Source organism: Bipolaris zeicola (genome assembly GCF_000523435.1).
Source record: "Bipolaris zeicola 26-R-13 unplaced genomic scaffold scaffold_8, whole genome shotgun sequence".
Taxonomy (NCBI): domain Eukaryota; kingdom Fungi; phylum Ascomycota; class Dothideomycetes; order Pleosporales; family Pleosporaceae; genus Bipolaris; species Bipolaris zeicola.
Window position 1 is genome coordinate 200,776 of NW_006912057.1, and position 18,084 is coordinate 218,859.

The following is an 18,084-nucleotide window of genomic DNA, read 5'->3' on the forward strand; positions in this document are numbered from 1 at the left end:
CACGAGTCCAGTCGAATTCCGAGATTGGGTCGCACGAATATGTATCATTCCGATATTTCGTTTCCCAAGTCAAGCGGCACTGCATGATTCCGGGCCGGAAGAAAAGGATATTAAGCGCAGTAGTCCACGTCAAATTCGTGAACATCCCATTTTCTTTCCTCTGCATCTCTTCTGTTCTTTCTGTATGAAGGATTGAATTAGCTTTTCCAAACGAGCGTTCTTACCTCCCTTGCCCGACTTGATAGACTCTGCATAGCAACTAAAAAAGACACAATGTTCGATCACTTATTCGACCCTGATGCTTTCCACCGTCACCCCATCCCACCAGCCTTCTCACGCACAAACTACATTGTATCAGGTGCATCTCGCGTACAACTCCCCTCGTTCATTCCCAGAGATCACCGACACGCCCACCCAATGACACCTCACCAGCACCAGCACCATCATCACCCGCGTCCGGCCCGCCGCTACTCAGTCTACGCAGATCCTTCGCCCACCTCCTCAGACTTCGATCAAACAGAAGACACCTACCTGCAATCCGAATCCGACTCCAGTCTCACCCACGTAAAACACTCACCCCCCAGAAACGCCAATGCCAACAACAACGCCAACAACAGCAGCAGCAGCAGCAATGTACTCTCACCTCTCCACCGCACATCCTTCAAACTACCCCATACCACATTCGCCAACCTCCCATCCACCCACACTTCCTCCTCCATCCTCATACTACCCCCTACCCTAACACCACTGCACATCCGCATCGACACTCCCTCGTCCACACACCAGCTGCGCGCCACGGTAGCAGGCGACATGCGCTTCCGGGACGTAGTAAGCCAGCTGGTGCAGCAGGGACAGTATGCGGATGTGAGAGCGAGTGTAAGGTTGAGGGGGGAGTGGCAGGAACCCGGGTCTAGTGTGAGGATTAGTGAGGTGGTGCGGCAGTATGCGGTGAATGAACGGGGGGAGGTGGAGGTTAGGATTGAGGTTGGGCGTGGAGGAGGAGGGGAAGGGGGACGAGAAGGAAGAAGGGGGGGAGGTGGGTATGTTGGGGGGATACGGGGGTTTAGGGCTTGGGAGAGGGAGACGGGGCGGGCGTGGGAGATTAGGGATTGAGATTTATTTTCTTCTTTCCTTTTTTTGTTTCTTCCTTTTCAGTGACGACATAGGCGATATAGAAAATTGGTAATGAGATCAAGTTTCCTTCTAAAGTTTAAACATTCTTGATATGATAAAAGTTCCTAATACATCAATCGATTCACTCCTCTTTTTACTCCACTGTCTTGGACGTCATGGCTCGCTGCCTTTGCCCGGAACGCCAAGCCTGATCTAATGTGTTAAATGGTGTAGGTAATATGCCCAAGGGCACAAAAGGTACATGAAAATACCCAAAGAAATCAAAACTCCCTTTTCAGTCAAGTGCCGAATTGGGAGTAAAAACAAGCCATGCTCTGCACCCGAAACCACGCAAAATGCCACAAATAAAGGACCCAGAGTCATTTTCCTTCATGTCTGATAGTATTCGTCGTGCTCCTTTGACAGCCTCTATGACTTCAAGCTGTCCTGCATGCTCCTGCTGCTGGCGCTGAGCGGGATGTTGCTGGTGGGGAGAACCGTCTTGGGCTGGCTGTTCTGTCGGATCTTGGCTAGCGCGTAAACCAGACCGCTGACGAAACCGACAAAGATGGCAGAAACACTACCAAAGGTGACGGGCGCATCGAAGAAGATCAGACCGCTGAGAGCGATGGGGAGTTTGTTCAAAGCGCCAACCATGGAGTACGTGGTAGACGAGGTGACACGGACAGCCCAGGCGGAAGTGTATGAGATGAAGACTGTGGAGAGACCAGACACGATCATGACGGTGATGACGGTGTTGCGCTGGTCAGGGGGAAAGTTCTTCTGGATGTTCGCGGAGGACCAGTCTTCGACGAGGATCGAGGCAACCAACAGGATAGGAATGGTGAGGAGGTTGTTGTAGTACATGGCTGATTAGAATTAGCAGACCGCTCATTGTAGCGAGCCAGAATAAACTCACTGTCAAAGTCCTTGAAGTTGGTGAGCTTGATGCGCTTGCGCATACCCAAAACATAAGTAGCCGTGCACAAGCAGTTGAACATCATCCAGAGGTAGCCAGCGTGCAGAGTGGACATGGCGTCTGTGGATGCGCTTGTAGACTGTCCCATGCTTGACAAAGCGTGCTGAATGTCTGCCCAGGCCGCGATGACGGAGCTGAAGACCATCAATCCGAAAGAAAAGAGCGCCATTGGCGTGACAGCACCTCCGAACCAGAGAACCTCTCCGTATGCGATCAAGATGATGGTAAGGTTCTTGAAAATGGTGTAGACGGGAATCGAGAGGAACTTGAGAGCCCAGGTGCTCGTATAGATCATACCGATGAGGAGAAGAGAGATGGGAAACCCTGCTGCTGTTAGACCAAGTTTGAGCCGCGAAGTATGATAAACGTACATTTCTTTGCTTCATCGCTGTTGAAGTCGCGGTATGTGATGATACCAGCGCTCTTGCATATCGAAATTGCTGCAACGCAGACAACAGACTGTTGTGTGTTAAAAAGAATCCGTCTTGTAGGCTATGAAGCCGACATACCTGTACGCAGAGAAGGAAGAAAGGGAGGTTGAAGTCAACGCCAGAGAGGACGTATTTGTTCGTAACGGTCATCAGAATGGAGGAACCACAGTAGGCCAGGATGGCAGCGACTGGGTTCTCCGTTATGGACGTGGACCCGCCCCGATGTGAATTGGACGCGCGAGGCAACGGGGAGGGCGCGCGGAACTCCTTGCCCGAGGGCATGTCGACCCTGTAGTCGTCGCTCTTCTTGTCGTCGGACATTGTGAAAGAGAAGAAATGTGTTCACAATAATCGGAGGTGGTATGCGGCAACGACAGGAAAGTCCAGCGATAAGGACAGCTATGTAGCGGCGACGGTGCGACCACAGAAAATGTGGTTGTTGAGGGGAGGAAAGGAAAGAAGCAAAGAGAGAACAGGAGGGTGGGACCTAGGAGGGAGAAGGCGAGCGTTACTAGAAGGATGTGCAGGGACGCGAATGGGGTGGGTCACAGCGATGCAGTCTCCCCTGGTTTGGAGTCGTTGGCTTGCAGCCGTGGTAATTTCAAATGCCACTAAACTGCCTTTGAACACGAGAAAACCGTATGTACATGTCAGCACCGCAACCCGCACTCGGGCCTGCATCCGGCTCTATTTTTGGCCTCAGAAATAAACTATATCGTACAGCTGTGATGCAGGACTTGTGTTAAGAAGAGTACATCTAGCGCTGCGTTTTCAGCAAATACTTGCCTCACTGAGATACTTGAATACACGGACGGATGATCTTCACTGGGGGTTCTTTATCGCCACGTGACCTGTCTTATCGCACCGCTACTTTCTTTCCCCTGATTGACCGCTCAACAAGTGACCTGGGCAATTTCCGAAATGGCGGCTCTTGACCCAAAAGTCGCTTCGCTCGTCGATAAGGCTGCACGAGAAGATGATTCGGACGAGGATGCACTCATCGCCTCCCTGGAAAATGACGAGGAGTTAGATGCGTTCCGCGAGCAACGACTTCAACAGTTGCATCAAGAGTACGACAAGGCGCGACGATTGAAAGAGAGCGACCATGGGACATACTCTGAGATTAAAGATGAGAAGGTTTTGATGGACATCACAACAAGCACTAAACTATGTGTGGTGCATTTTTTCAAGCCCGACTTCAATCGCTGCCGCATCATGGATACTCATCTCGAGGTAAAAACCACTCCCTATTACAATCAGACTGTTTTGCTGAAACCAAACAGTCACTGGCCTCTTCACACTATGAGGCCCGATTTCTCAGGATCAACGTTGATAACTGCCCTTTTCTTGTCACTCGTCTGGGTATCCAGGTGTTGCCATGTGTCATTGCCTTCATTGACGGTGTGGGAGCTGATCGTATTATTGGATTTGAGGGGCTTGGCCACACTGAGCAAACCTTTACGACTCGCGATCTGGAGGCCAGGCTTATTCGAGCAAACGTACTTGCAAGAAACAAGGTCAACGAGGAGGATGAGAGACAAAGACTGCAGCGAAGCAAAGCAAAGGAGCAGGAAGATGAGGATGAAGATTGGGACTGAGTGTCCATAAGGTTGAATCACGTGGTCCTATGTGGCTGGAAGCTATAATGCTGCAAGGCAGTGTACCCTCTCACATCAGTAGGATCACCAGCATTTCATTTGCTGCTCAGAATACAATGCATCGGGGGTCACAGCAAAGGCCTGCAATCAAGCTTACAACAAGCAAAGCTTTTATATACGCGCCGTCAAAGGGAACCAGTTGCTCGATCGCATCCAGTAGTCACAGCCCAATATACCAATCACAGCATAACAAGAGAAACTACCTTTAGTTCTGTTTAGCGTAACAAGTGAGGCATTTCCGACAAACTCGTTTTTGATATTACACAAAGAACTATCTCTATGCATAGTGGGACGGTCGAGTGTCAAGCCTAGAATACGGAATACTGTGGCTAACTCTGATTGGTTGTCACCAAACTACATGCACATGCGCTGAATGACTTTCCAGATGGGAGCTAGTCTATGAGTACAAGTAAGGTCGTGCGCCTCGAAACCATGAAACTCTGAAACTGCGGAGTTCACGCGGGAGATCTGTGCATCTACACCTTTCAGCCCCAGGACCACAAGGGCAGCGAAGTAAGTAAGGAGGCCTTATTGAGTCTCTGATCTGCGTCATGTCAAAACAATCTAAATTTCCCCAATGTTTCCAGTGGCTAATACACTGTACTTGCTTTGCTTCTGCTCCCAAACTGGTTTTGAGGGCCGCCATGGGAACCACAGCTGTGTTGAAGCTCTCTTCGCCGCCAATGACCTGTGGGGGTTACCCAAACGCTAATGTGAGAGCCTTGAGTTGCAATGCGGAGGCGGATACACCCATCGAACGCTGTGTACGACTACTTGGGGTCGAGCAGATGCCAGTTATAACTACGGCACCATGTAAACGGCATGTATCATGTTCGGTGGATATGATGGAGATGGAAGTAAGAGCTTTCGTGAATGCCAACAAAAGAGCACTATAGCTAGCGTAGTTACTTGTGTGATTGTGTATTCACCATGGGGCTAGGTAGACTAATGAATCCTCTGGTGTAGTAATCGTATGCGTGCTTGTCCTTTCTTTTTCGCCTTTGGACCATTGTCCCCGCGTGACTTGCAAGTGGATCGCTTGATGCTTACTTTGCATTGCATATTTGATGCGGAGGATGGCTTGTGACGTTCCAGGTATGAAACTTGGTGCTAGTTTCGATGTCGGCCAATCTGGTCAGTATCCGGCCCAGGCCGGACCTACTGGGCAAGTATTGGTTCCGCTCCCGCGCCGCGGCGGTGGGTGAAGAGCTCACGCACCCCCACGCAAAAGTGTGTGTAAGGCTGATGTATTGGGTGCGAAAGGAGTGCGGCCTCAATGGTGCATCGTTGCAACAAATGAGGCTAAATACAGAGCGGACGAGAGCGAATCACAGTATTGTCCCGACGAACGAGTGGTTAGCGAAGACAGTCGGCACAAGTCCCGCGCGGCGATTCGGCGTGGTAGGTGTAATGGCTTCGCGTCAGGGCGGCATTGTCGGGTGGTGCTTGAGTGGGAATCGTGCATTACAGCTTGCGGGCCCCACCATGGCAGCTAGCTTACCAATGCAGCCCAGTTGGTCTGGATACGCAAGGAGGGGCCGGAGGAATGTGACGATCTGAATTGCAAGTGGCCAAGAAGGCGAGGCGCGCAGACGCACCCTAGTCTGTGTATACTCTAAATCGTATCTGCAGGTGGTGGTGAGGGCGAGGGTAGTAGGGTGCAGAGGTGGTGGACTCGGACAGCTTTGCTTGATAGCGGGGTAAGTAGTTGGTTGCCCGCATGACGACGGCGCGACCGGAAGCTCAACGCAACGCAACGCAACATAGCGAGCGCTCTCACAAACATGGCCCAACACTCTGGAGCTGACCAGCCATGCAAATCTGTCGTGTTCCAGCTAGTGACGGATGTCCGAAGCAGTGCAAGGCCAAGGTAGCCATCGCCTTGTCCGCGACAGGACTCGCCGAGTTTGGACCAGCCTCTTCCGCCGGCGGCGGCTTGGTGGGCTGGCGTGGACCGGAGGTGCGTTGCGAGAGATGCGGCGGCTTAGTGATTGTGCCAAATAGCCCGGATGTTGACTGACGGCCCAAGGCCCTTTTTAACCACGTCAGACGGCACTGAGACGCGAGGGTGGGCAGGCCGTGTGTCTGTGTCTGTCAGTGAGGGTACTATCATATCCCCCGGCGTCTGAGCGGCAAATTGGGGCTAAAACGTCACCACCACGAGGGCCTGTAAACCGCTAGAGCATGTCCGATAACCCCACCAGTCGCTGGAGCTTTTCTTTCCACTCACCACGCCCTACCCGTAGCTTCTCTTCTTCCCTCAAGACTCCTCTTCCACCCCTGACTCTCATTGCCCACTGCAGCCCTTAATTGAGCTGTCACCTCGCGACCGCGCCTTCTGCAGAGCGATTGCACACCGAACCACCCTTTTACCATGGCCGATACAGTTATCCAGCCTCAACACGAGGTGGTCAATGCCGGGTAGGTAGCTTCACTTGTCTTCACAGCTCGCGTCCCACCGCTTGCAAGGAGCCTTCCTCAGTCTCGCCTCAATTTCTCCGGCCGCACTTTCCCGGTGAACAATGCTGCTGCTCTCAATGGAGGGGTTGCTCTATACCCGAATCCAATAAGCCATCACTGAGACCTTCTGAACTCCGCCGCTAATTTACGTGCTCTCGCAGAAACATGGAGCTCAAGGACAACACCATCATTGTTGTTCTCGGCGCCTCTGGTGACTTAGCCAAGAAGAAGACTGTACGTACATACCCATGCCTAATCGGTAGACACGTCAAACTAACATCACCGCAGTTCCCAGCTCTCTTCGGCCTTGTAGGTTACGCGGCCAAAATCGTATTCCACCTCCGTTGACCATCGATACAGCACCGAAACAACTTCCTCCCCAAGAACATCAGCATCGTCGGATATGCGCGGACCAAGATGGACCGCGAGGAATACCTCAAGCGCGTCAAGTCGTACATCAAGACCCCCACAAAGGACCTGGAGAAGCAGCTGGACGAATTCTGCAACTTCTGCACCTATGTCTCGGGTCAATACGACCAGGACGACTCATTCATCCAGCTCGAGAAGCACATGCAAGAGATTGAAAAGGGCCGCAAGGAGACCAACCGCGTCTTCTACATGGCTCTTCCTCCCAGTGTCTTCATCACAGTTTCTCAGCACTTGAAGCGCAATTGCTACCCAAAGAGCGGCATTGCCCGTGTCATTGTAAGTCAAATGCATTCACCAATGCAGTTTCATGCCGCTGACTGCAATTGTACAGGTCGAGAAGCCATTCGGCAAGGATCTCCCAAGTTCAAGAGAGTTGCAAAAGGCATTGGCTCCAGACTGGTCTGAAGATGAGCTCTACCGAATTGACCATTACCTGGGTAAGGAGATGGTCAAGAACATTCTCATTCTTCGATTCGGTAACGAGTTCTTTGGCGCAACCTGGAATAGGAACCACATCGACAACGTTCAGGTATGGCAATCTGAGCATGTCTGGAGATGGAGATACTGATGAGCGCAGATCACCTTCAAGGAACCTTTTGGCACCGAAGGACGAGGAGGTTACTTTGACGAGTTTGGCATCATCCGTGATGTCATGCAGAACCGTGAGTGACAAAACAAAAATTCGAAAAGAAAGAAGAATTCACTAACAATTGTAGATTTGCTGCAAGTACTAACGCTTCTTGCTATGGAGCGACCAATCTCCTTCTCAGCCGAAGACATCCGTGACGAGAAGGTGCGTGTCCTCCGTGGCATGGCCTCCATCGAGCCCAAGAATGTCATCATCGGACAATACGGAAAGTCGCTGGATGGAACGAAGCCAGGCTACAAGGAGGACGACACGGTGCCCAAGGACTCGCGATGCCCCACCTTTGCTTCCATGGTCGCTTACATCAAAAACGAGAGGTGGGACGGTGTGCCTTTCATCCTCAAGGCCGGAAAGGCTCTCAACGAGCAAAAGACCGAGGTCCGCATCCAGTTCAAGGATGTCACTTCGGGTATTTTCAAGGACATTCCCCGTAATGAGCTTGTCATCCGAGTGCAGCCCAACGAGAGTGTCTACATTAAGATGAACTCCAAGCTGCCCGGTCTCAGCATGCAGACCGTTGTCACAGAGCTTGATCTTACCTACAGGCGGCGATTCTCCGACCTGAAGATCCCAGAGGCATACGAATCGCTCATTCTCGACGCGCTCAAGGGCGACCACTCCAACTTTGTTCGTGACGATGAGCTCGATGCTAGCTGGAGGATCTTCACTCCTCTGCTGCACTACCTGGACGACAACAAGGAGATCATCCCCATGGAGTACCCATACGGTAGGCGAAATAAGGTGATATGAATCGTACAACTGCTAATTACATGCCAGGCTCTCGTGGTCCCGCCGTATTGGACGACTTCACTTCTTCTTATGGATACAAGTTCAGCGACGCAGCAGGTAAGACATGATCTCTATAGTGCACTAGAAATAATTTGCTAATGCAGGCCCAGGATACCAATGGCCAATGAACGAGCAGAAGTTGTAGAAGACTACTGGTGGTTATGTTTGAAAGCGGCAACGAATTGCGCCCTCTTGGTGTGTTGATCGGCTTCGGCAGTCTTTCCACGCAGAAATACAAGGAGCTGAATAGATAATGAATGCAACGACGTCTGTATGTCGCAAAGTACTGTGCTTAGATGATGAGTGATTATTCGTAGCGCGTCTGTTGCCAGGCATTCTAGTTTGAATTTAGACTTCCGAAAAGCGGAGGACTCAAGCAAGCGAGTGGCCGGCGGCGGTAGTGGGGTAGAGGCTAGAGCGGTATGGCATCATCGGAGGAATTGAGAAATTTTTGAAAAAGGTCTGGTCAGACGCCCACTGAGTCAAAGTAGAGGTGTCATAGCAGTCGGAGATTTAACCACGCAGTGAACACGTATTGATTTAAAATGGAAAGCATCCCTTGAGAAATTGCTGTTGCTCACCAGTCGACGCTACTTACTCCCTTTCTTCGGCTGACGTTTGCAGCCTTGCAGAACCCGTCCTGATATTACCGCGTGATTCATTTGGTACGCAACCCATTTTAGTATCCGTAGTAGAAACGCGGCGGTATTTATAGTCTGAGTTTTTGAGCCCCCGGATTGTACGACCTGTTTGAGTTGTAGCATCCCCCCACCTCTCCCCCGAGCAACCTCCGCAATCACGCCCGCGCGCGCCCATCATGACTCCCGCCCAAGACATTGCTGGCAGCATTAGCCAAATCTCACGCAGCGTATCCAACAGCCTCAACATCAGTACCAGCCCAACCCTCTCGTTCCACAGCCCACCCTCGACATTCAGGCAACCACCGTCTGCCAACTCTAGAGATGGTCGGACCCCGAACCTACCCGGCACGTCGCATGCACAGCAGCTGGCTAAACAGCTGAAGCCGTTTGACACCAAGGACATCAAGGTCCTTCTCTTGGAAAATGTCAACGAGGCTGGTGTGGATATCTTGAGGGGCCAGGGCTACCAGGTCGAGGCGATCAAGGCCAGTGTGGGAGAGGATGAGTTGATTGAGAAGATTCGCGATATCCATGTGATTGGAATTCGGTCCAAGACGAAGCTCACCAAGAAGGTACTCGAGGCAGCAAAGAACCTCATTGTCATCGGCTGCTTCTGCATCGGAACCAACCAGGTCGACCTCCAGACTGCTGCCAGCAAGGGTATCGCCGTCTTCAACTCGCCGTTTAGCAACTCGCGCTCGGTTGCCGAGTTGGTCATCTCAGAAATCATTGCGCTCGCTCGCCAGCTCACTGACCGCTCCATGGAGCTCCACAACGGTACTTGGAATAAGGTCAGCAAGGGATGCTGGGAAATTCGTGGCAAGACATTGGGCATAGTCGGATACGGACACATTGGTTCGCAACTCAGTGTGCTGGCAGAATCCATGGGCATGAACGTCATTTACTACGATGTACTGACCACCATGGGCCTGGGAACCGCGCGACAAGTACCGTCTTTGGATGACCTTCTCGCACAGGCCGATTTTGTGTCTCTACACGTGCCCGCGACAGCCGAGACCAAGAACATGATTGGCAAAGAGCAGTTTGCAAAGATGAAGGACGGCAGCTACCTCATCAACAACGCCCGCGGTACCGTCATTGACATTGCGGCGTTGGTTGAAGCCAGCCGCTCCGGCAAGCTGGCGGGTGCAGCCATCGACGTGTTCCCCAACGAGCCTGCCGGTAACGGTGACTACTTCAGCAACGAGCTAAACACGTGGACAAAGGATCTTGTGGGTCTCAAGAATATTATCCTCACACCGCATATTGGCGGCAGTACCGAGGAAGCGCAGAGCGCAATCGGCGTCGAGGTCAGCACAGCATTAGTCCGCTATGTCAATGAAGGCACGACGCTTGGCGCCGTCAACATGCCCGAGGTCAATCTCCGAAGCTTGACGCTCGACCAGCCCGACTGCATGCGTGTGATTTATATCCACAAGAACGTGCCTGGTGTGCTGAGGCAGGTCAACGGCATTCTGCTGCACCACAACATTGAGAAGCAAATGTCGGACTCAAGAGGCGATGTTGCTTATCTGATGGCAGATATCAGTGAGGTCAAAGAGAGTGAGATTCGGGATATATTCACGAGCTTGGAGGAGTTGTCGTGTAAGTCTTTGCTCTGTTATCATTCTTGGTGTAGGCCATGGCTAACAGGGCTGGTTGCAGCGTGTATCCGAACGAGGGTCTTGTACTAGGGGTCGGCTCGTCTCCGACCAGTGCCTCAGACTCAGCAAGGTGAGGGAACGAAGCGAACGTGTTTGAGGCGTGTGATTTCTCCTCTTGTTGTGTCTCGAAGTATGACGCCTCTTTCAATTCAACATTTCTTCTTCAAAAAGGGAAACGGGAAACTAGGGTGGGGCGCTGTGTAAAAACTTCAACGTTGAGTCTGTGTGTAATGCATGCAGAGCAAAAAAGGGCATGTGTCGTGTTTGCTAGATTTGTTTGTGCACTGGTTTGCTTGGTATAAAAGTGTGCTGGGGTCTGGGGAGTGCCATTGCTAAATACACATAGAGACAGAATGCATGATTTATGAAACCGGAGTGAACCAGGTAATACGTCTAAACGAGGTGAGATGAGTTTGTGCAAACGCATGCTGTTGTTTTAGTGTTTGTGATGGCACAAGGGTGGTGGCTGCGAGGGGTGCAGAGTACCGTAGGAGCTGAGGTGTATGAGAGCACGTGATACAGTGGAGCATATGTATGCATGCCATGTCATGCTGTCTATCTATGGACATGTACTTGTCAGATGACGCAAACGTGTGACGGGTGACGGGAGGATTTCTCGCTCGACAAAGACATGGAGAGTGCGAGACTGTCTTTGTATGTACTATGTATATACATGTCTCGGATGGACGAGACGAGGCAAATGAGGCAACCTGGTTTCAGGAGGTAGACGGGCTGGGTCAGGCCGGCGATGTGGCCATGCATGACGGATTTGCAGGGCAGGGAATGGCATGGGCTTGGAGAGGGGGGGAGTGGGGAGCGAATGGCTCGGCGTAGTGCGGATAGTCGAATATGGTAGACCAGTGTCTGAGGTTGCCGTATGGACACGCACGCATAGAGAGAGGCACACAGGTACGGGAGGGAGAGGCACCTATACACACAAATCGGTCGACACATCGATACATGGGGGTGCGGCTTATTCGCATGCAGCGTCGAGGAGGTGCATATTGTGAGACGAGAGTCTGCGTGGCCGTGGTTGGTGGTTGGGTAGGGCCCCTGGGGCATGGCCTGTGCGCTTAAGCGGCGTGCTGGCGGTGAGAGGCCCGTCTAGCGCAACCAAGAGAAAGTCGAATCAAGTGCTGGCAGGTGTTCGCATGTTTCCAACCACACCGTTTGTCCTTCTCACTCCTGGGGATGCTGTCAAGCCTGTGACCTGCAGCGCCATCCACTGCTGACCACGACGACGAGCAGCAGCAGTAGCTTCACGACAACAAAGCCAGCGGCCGCACTTATATCGCGAGCTGAGCGTTGACCATCCGCCCCCCCTCCCCTCCTTACAGGGAGCCGCTTTGGACCCTGATATTCCGCACCGCCATTTGGAGGACATAGACGACGCAGGAGACGACGCCTGCGACTGCCCACCATGGCTCACATCTACGACATCGGCACCCGCGCATGGCAGCCCGACACCACCGAGGGCTGGGTTGCCTCCGAGGTGACGGACAAGCAGATTGCGGGGGATAAGGTGACGCTGGTCTTCACTCTGGAAAATGGCGAGGTACTCCCACACCCACACCCATGGACGGCGAAGCCTGTTGGGAGAGGATACTGATCATGTATTGTACAGACCAAGACGGTCGAGACGACTCTCGACGCCATCCAGACTGGCAACGACGACAAACTGCCGCCATTGATGAACCCCGCCATGCTTGAGGCTAGCGACGACTTGACCAACTTGTCGCATCTTAACGAACCGGCTGGTACGGCCTCCTCTCTACACACACAGACAAATTCGCATGTCATACTGACCAGCATGCAGTCCTCCAGGCCATTAAGCTTCGTTACTTACAAAAAGAGATCTACACATATTCGGGTATTGTCCTGATTGCAACGAATCCCTTCGCCCGCGTCGACTCCCTATATGTTCCCGGCATGGTACAAGTTTATGCTGGCAAACAGAGATCATATGGCGCTCCGCATTTGTTCGCCATTGCTGAAGAGGCTTTTGCGTAAGAATTTCCCTCCCACTCCGCCACTGGCACGGAACTTGGGCAGTAGTGACTAACATGCCACAGCGACATGTTGCGCGACCAGAAGAACCAGACCATTGTCGTTTCTGGAGAGTCTGGTGCTGGTAAGACGGTCAGCGCCAAATACATCATGCGATACTTTGCCACACGAGAGTCTCCCGACAACCCGGGCAAGCGGAGAGGCAAGTCCGACCAGATGAGTGAGACGGAAGAGCAAATTCTGGCTACCAATCCCATCATGGAAGCCTTTGGTAACGCGAAGACCACGCGAAACGACAACTCGTCTCGTTTCGGTAAATACATTGAAATCATGTTCAACAAGCAGACGGACATTATCGGTGCCAAGATCAGGACATATCTGCTCGAACGGTCAAGACTGGTGTTCCAGCCGCTTAAGGAGCGCAACTACCACGTTTTCTACCAGCTGGTAGCCGGTGCTACCGACGAGGAGCGTGAGGAGCTTTCGCTCAAGTCGGTCGAGGAGTTCAGCTACCTCAACCAGGGTAGCGCTCCCGTTATTGAGGGCATGGACGACGTTGCTGAATTCAAGGCGACAAAGCAATCGCTGACCAAGATTGGTGTTTCGTCCGAAACCCAAGACGGCATCTGGCGCCTGCTTGCGGCCCTTTTGCACATGGGAGATGTCAAGATCACTGCGACACGAACAGACTCAAATCTTTCTCCCGAGGAGCCCTCTCTCGTCAAGGCCTGTGCCCTGCTCGGAATTGACGCAAACACGTTTGCCAAGTGGATAGTAAAGAAGCAACTCATTACCAGAGGAGAAAAGATTGTTTCCAACCTGACACAACAACAAGCTATCGTCGTCCGAGACTCGGTTGCCAAATTCATCTATTCAAGTCTGTTCGACTGGCTAGTAGAGCGAACCAACGAGAGTTTAGCCACAGAAGAGGTTATTGCGTCTGCCCACACCTTCATCGGTGTTTTGGATATCTACGGTTTCGAGCACTTTGCAAAGAACTCTTTCGAGCAGTTCTGTATCAACTATGCCAATGAGAAATTGCAGCAAGAGTTCAACGCACACGTCTTCAAGCTCGAGCAGGAAGAATACATGCGTGAAAAGATCGACTGGACTTTTATCGACTTTGCCGACAACCAACCGTGTATCGACCTGATTGAGGGCAAGCTCGGTATCCTGTCCCTCTTGGATGAAGAGTCTAGGTTGCCTATGGGTTCCGACGAGCAGTTTGTCACCAAGCTCCACCACAACTACTCGGGAGACAAGCACAAGTTCTACAAGAAGCCTCGATTTGGAAAGTCTGCCTTCACCGTTTGCCACTACGCCGTCGACGTCACATACGAGTCTGATGGCTTCATTGAGAAGAACAGAGATACTGTGCCCGACGAGCACATGGAAGTCCTCAAGGCCTCAAGCAACAAGTTCTTGACTGAAGTGTTGGACACTGCTGCTTCGATCCGAGAAAAGGAGACAGCCAGCACTGCCTCTGCCAAACCGGGTGCTGCAGTCTCAGCTGGACGCAGGGTGGCTACCAACCGAAAGCCAACGCTTGGTGGTATCTTCAAGTCTTCGCTCATCGAGCTCATGCAAACCATCAATTCGACTGATGTTCACTACATCCGTTGTATCAAGCCCAACGAGGCAAAGGCTGCCTGGCAATTTGACGGACCCATGGTTCTGAGTCAATTGCGTGCTTGCGGTGTCCTCGAGACGGTCAGAATCAGTTGTGCCGGCTACCCTACCCGATGGACGTACGAAGAATTCGCCCTCCGTTACTACATGTTGGTCAGGTCCTCCGAATGGACACCGGAAATTCGCAACATGGCCACAGCCATTCTGAAGAAGGCTCTGGGCACTGGCAAGAACGATGGCACCGACAAGTACCAGATGGGTCTGACCAAGATCTTCTTCCGCGCTGGTATGCTTGCATTCCTTGAGAACCTGCGTACTGCTCGCCTCAACGATGCGGCCGTTATGATCCAGAAGAACCTCCGTGCTAAGTACTACCGCCGCGTCTATCTCGAGATGCGCGAAGCTGTCATCTCGGTTCAGTCGTTGGCTAGAGGTTACATGACCAGAGAACGCGCTGAGGAGGCACGACAGGTCAGGGCTGCGACCACCATCCAAAGAGTCTGGAGGGGTAGCAAAGACCGCAAGCGCTTCCTCTTCGTCAGGAACTCGGTCATCAAATTCGAAGCTGCCGCGAAGGGATACCTTCTCCGCAAGAACATTCTGGACAAGAGGCTTGGAGATGCTGCTCGTATGATCCAGCGGAACTGGCGCAAGCAGCGTTACATCCGCGCCTACAAGAAGCAGATCAAGCAAATCATCACTGTTCAGAAACTGTGGCGAGGACGAAAGGCCCGCAAGGAGTACAAGGTCCTGCGCGCCGAATCTCGCGATCTCAAGAACATCTCCTACAAGCTGGAAAACAAGGTCGTCGAGCTTACTCAGAACTTGGGTACGATGAGGGAACAGAACAAGTCGCTCAAGTCACAGGTGGAGAATTACGAGAGCCAGATCAAGTCATACAAAGAACGCAGCCGAACTCTCGAGAACCGCCAGAAGGAACTTCAGGCCGAAGCCAACCAGGCTGGTATCACTGCTGCCAAGCTCAGCCAGATGGAGGACGAGTACAAGAAGCTGCAGATCAGCTACGAAGAGAGCACTGCCAAGATGCGTCACTTGCAAGAAGAGGAGAAGGAGCTCCGCGCTTCGCTCAAGAGGACTACCGAGGACCTCGAGCAGTCAAAGAGGAGGAGCAATGTCACTGAGACAGAGAAGATGTCGCTCCGCCAGCAGCTTGCCGAACTCCAGGAGCAGGTCGAGTTGATGAAGCGCTCTGGACCAATCCCCAGCGACCTCAATGGACATGCTCCAAGCATTGCGCCCAGCAGCTTGATCAAGCTCGTCTCGTCGAAGAAGCCAAAGAGGCGCAGTGCCGGACCCGACACTCGCGACATCAACCGCTTCAGCGAACAATACAACCCTCGCCCTGTCTCCATGGCGCCTGGCTCCACCATCCACAGGCAGAACCTGTCCGGCTCAACGTTTGCTCAGCTTGACAACGTCGAGATGGAGCTTGAGAACATCCTTGCCGAGGAGGACATGCTCAACGACGAGGTTACTCTTGGACTCATCAAGAACTTGAAGATCCCATCACCCACTACCACACCTCCTCCCACCGACAAGGAAGTCCTCTTCCCTGCCTACCTCATCAACCTCGTCACTTCGGAGATGTGGAACAATGGCTTCGTCAAGGAGTCTGAGCGCTTCCTTGCCAACGTCATGCAGTCGATCCAGCAAGAGGTCATGCAACACGATGCCGAGGATGCCATCAACCCAGGCGCCTTCTGGCTGTCTAACGTCCACGAGATGTTGTCCTTTGTCTTCCTCGCTGAAGACTGGTACGAGCAACAAAAGACGGACAACTACGAGTACGACCGCCTGCTTGAGATTGTCAAGCACGACTTGGAGAGTCTTGAGTTCAACATTTACCACACCTGGATGAAGGTGCTCAAAAAGAAGCTGCACAAGATGATCATTCCCGCCATCATCGAGTCGCAATCCCTACCTGGCTTCGTTACCAACGAGAGCAACCGCTTCCTTGGCAAGCTGCTCCAGGGCAGCAACACCCCTGCTTACAGCATGGACAACCTCCTCACCCTGCTCAACAGTGTCTACAAGGCTATGAAGGCATACTACCTTGAGGACTCCATCATCACACAGTGCGTCACCGAGTTGCTGAGATTGGTTGGTGTTACCGCCTTCAACGACCTGCTCATGCGCCGCAACTTCCTCTCATGGAAGCGTGGTCTCCAGATCAACTACAACATCACCCGCATTGAGGAGTGGTGCAAGTCTCATGATATGCCTGAGGGTACTCTGCAACTTGAGCACCTTATGCAAGCTACCAAGCTGCTTCAACTGAAGAAGGCTACATTGAACGATATTGAAATCATCCAGGACATTTGCTGGATGTTGAGCCCTAACCAGATCCAGAAGCTGCTCAACCAGTACCTTGTGGCAGACTATGAACAGCCCATCAACGGCGAAATCATGAAGGCTGTCGCATCCCGAGTGACGGAGAAGAGTGATGTTCTGCTGCTCACGGCAGTCGACATGGAGGACAGTGGCCCATACGAGATTGCGGAACCTCGAGTCATTACTGCATTGGAGACATACACGCCATCATGTAAGGTCTCTTTTCATTAAATTCCTTTTTTTGGATTGCTCAAACATATCTAACACGTCTGTAGGGCTTCAAACACCCCGCCTCAAGCGCCTTGCCGAGATAGTGTCTCAGCAGGCTATTGCGCAACAAGAGAAGCTCGAGTTTGACGACGACATGCCCGCCGGCCAATCCAACGGCGACGCCATGAACGCTCTGACTGGCGGCATGGGCATGAACGGCGGGGGAATGAATGGACACGCAACGATTGAAGAAGGTATTGAGGCATGAACTTGAGCATATTTGTAAGCGAAAATTTGGCATTTAGACATGACCGAGACGAAGCATTAAAGAAAGCCTTATCGTTTTCCCCCGAATGTTTGTAGTTGTAGCTGTCTGTCTCTCTGACTGTGTAGGCTGGGACCTGCATGAAAGGAAAGGCAAAAAAAGGGCGGTACAATTGCTGGGGGTTGGTATCGACGATGATGACGACGAAGATGGAGTGTATTGATTTTCTCTACTTCGCTTTATTTTGGGTTGGGTTATTTAATGCTGGGAAATATGAGATTTTTTGTCTTCTTCAACTCTTACTGATTGTTTGCCTGGCGTAACCAGCTGCAAGCCCCCTTTGGAGGAAAGGTTCAAGTAGGTTTCCAGAGTGTTTTCCATAAGTCGCGCACAATTAGTCGTCACATGCATGGAGCGGCAGTTGACAAGATGGCCAGATGGGTATGCGGCACGACCGGCGGTGCCCCATGTGGAGACGGAAGCGAAGTTGCGATTCTTGTCCGTAAAGTATTGGTTACGTAGGCGCAATGCGGGATAAAAGGGCTTATTCGGACATGGCAATGCGGCAGTCAGAGCTGGGATACTCTAGCCGTGGTAAGTATTCGCAGGTGAAACTCCGAGCCACATGCATGAGGAGCATACGTAAGTGACAGGTGGGAAAGGGCAACGCGCCAAGATTCGCCCGGCCCGCGCCCAGTCCAAAGGACGCTAGGTAACGCTTCCCCGTTTCTGGGGCCCTACACTGGTCCCCGCCTTCATCTCATCAAGCGAACACATGGCCAAACCCAAAGATAGCTTGCTGACGGAGTTC

At 52.2% G+C, this 18,084-nt stretch overlaps 6 protein-coding genes across 6 annotated transcripts; 5 read left to right on the forward strand and 1 right to left on the reverse strand.

Annotated features, from left to right (window-relative positions):
- Positions 1 to 273: 273 nt before the first annotated feature.
- On the forward strand, positions 274 to 1,113 carry COCCADRAFT_22444 (uncharacterized protein; the record flags this gene model as incomplete). The annotated part of the gene is made up of 1 exon (XM_007709389.1): positions 274 to 1,113. The coding sequence occupies one exon, from the start codon at positions 274 to 276 to the stop codon at positions 1,111 to 1,113; it is 840 nt and encodes a 279-aa protein (XP_007707579.1).
- Positions 1,114 to 1,542: 429 nt separating this feature from the next.
- On the reverse strand, positions 1,543 to 2,844 carry COCCADRAFT_83837 (uncharacterized protein; the record flags this gene model as incomplete). The annotated part of the gene is made up of 4 exons (XM_007709454.1): positions 1,543 to 1,982; positions 2,033 to 2,416; positions 2,464 to 2,551; positions 2,602 to 2,844. The coding sequence occupies 4 exons, from the start codon at positions 2,842 to 2,844 to the stop codon at positions 1,543 to 1,545; spliced, it is 1,155 nt and encodes a 384-aa protein (XP_007707644.1).
- Positions 2,845 to 3,444: 600 nt separating this feature from the next.
- Positions 3,445 to 4,121, forward strand: COCCADRAFT_83973 (uncharacterized protein; the record flags this gene model as incomplete). Its single annotated transcript, XM_007709455.1, has 2 exons — positions 3,445 to 3,756; positions 3,807 to 4,121. The coding sequence occupies 2 exons, from the start codon at positions 3,445 to 3,447 to the stop codon at positions 4,119 to 4,121; spliced, it is 627 nt and encodes a 208-aa protein (XP_007707645.1).
- A 2,434-nt stretch (positions 4,122 to 6,555) lies between these two features.
- On the forward strand, positions 6,556 to 8,650 carry COCCADRAFT_1134 (uncharacterized protein; the record flags this gene model as incomplete). The annotated part of the gene is made up of 9 exons (XM_007709373.1): positions 6,556 to 6,602; positions 6,803 to 6,875; positions 6,930 to 6,950; positions 7,002 to 7,346; positions 7,402 to 7,599; positions 7,648 to 7,732; positions 7,787 to 8,443; positions 8,494 to 8,562; positions 8,616 to 8,650. The coding sequence occupies 9 exons, from the start codon at positions 6,556 to 6,558 to the stop codon at positions 8,648 to 8,650; spliced, it is 1,530 nt and encodes a 509-aa protein (XP_007707563.1).
- A 672-nt stretch (positions 8,651 to 9,322) lies between these two features.
- On the forward strand, positions 9,323 to 10,840 carry COCCADRAFT_32792 (uncharacterized protein; the record flags this gene model as incomplete). Its single annotated transcript, XM_007709414.1, has 2 exons — positions 9,323 to 10,751; positions 10,812 to 10,840. 2 exons carry the CDS (start codon positions 9,323 to 9,325, stop codon positions 10,838 to 10,840), a joined length of 1,458 nt encoding a protein of 485 aa, XP_007707604.1.
- A 1,390-nt stretch (positions 10,841 to 12,230) lies between these two features.
- Positions 12,231 to 17,276, forward strand: COCCADRAFT_1136 (uncharacterized protein; the record flags this gene model as incomplete). Its single annotated transcript, XM_007709374.1, has 5 exons — positions 12,231 to 12,365; positions 12,435 to 12,567; positions 12,627 to 12,816; positions 12,883 to 17,009; positions 17,074 to 17,276. The coding sequence occupies 5 exons, from the start codon at positions 12,231 to 12,233 to the stop codon at positions 17,274 to 17,276; spliced, it is 4,788 nt and encodes a 1,595-aa protein (XP_007707564.1).
- Between the last annotated feature and the right edge of the window lie 808 nt (positions 17,277 to 18,084).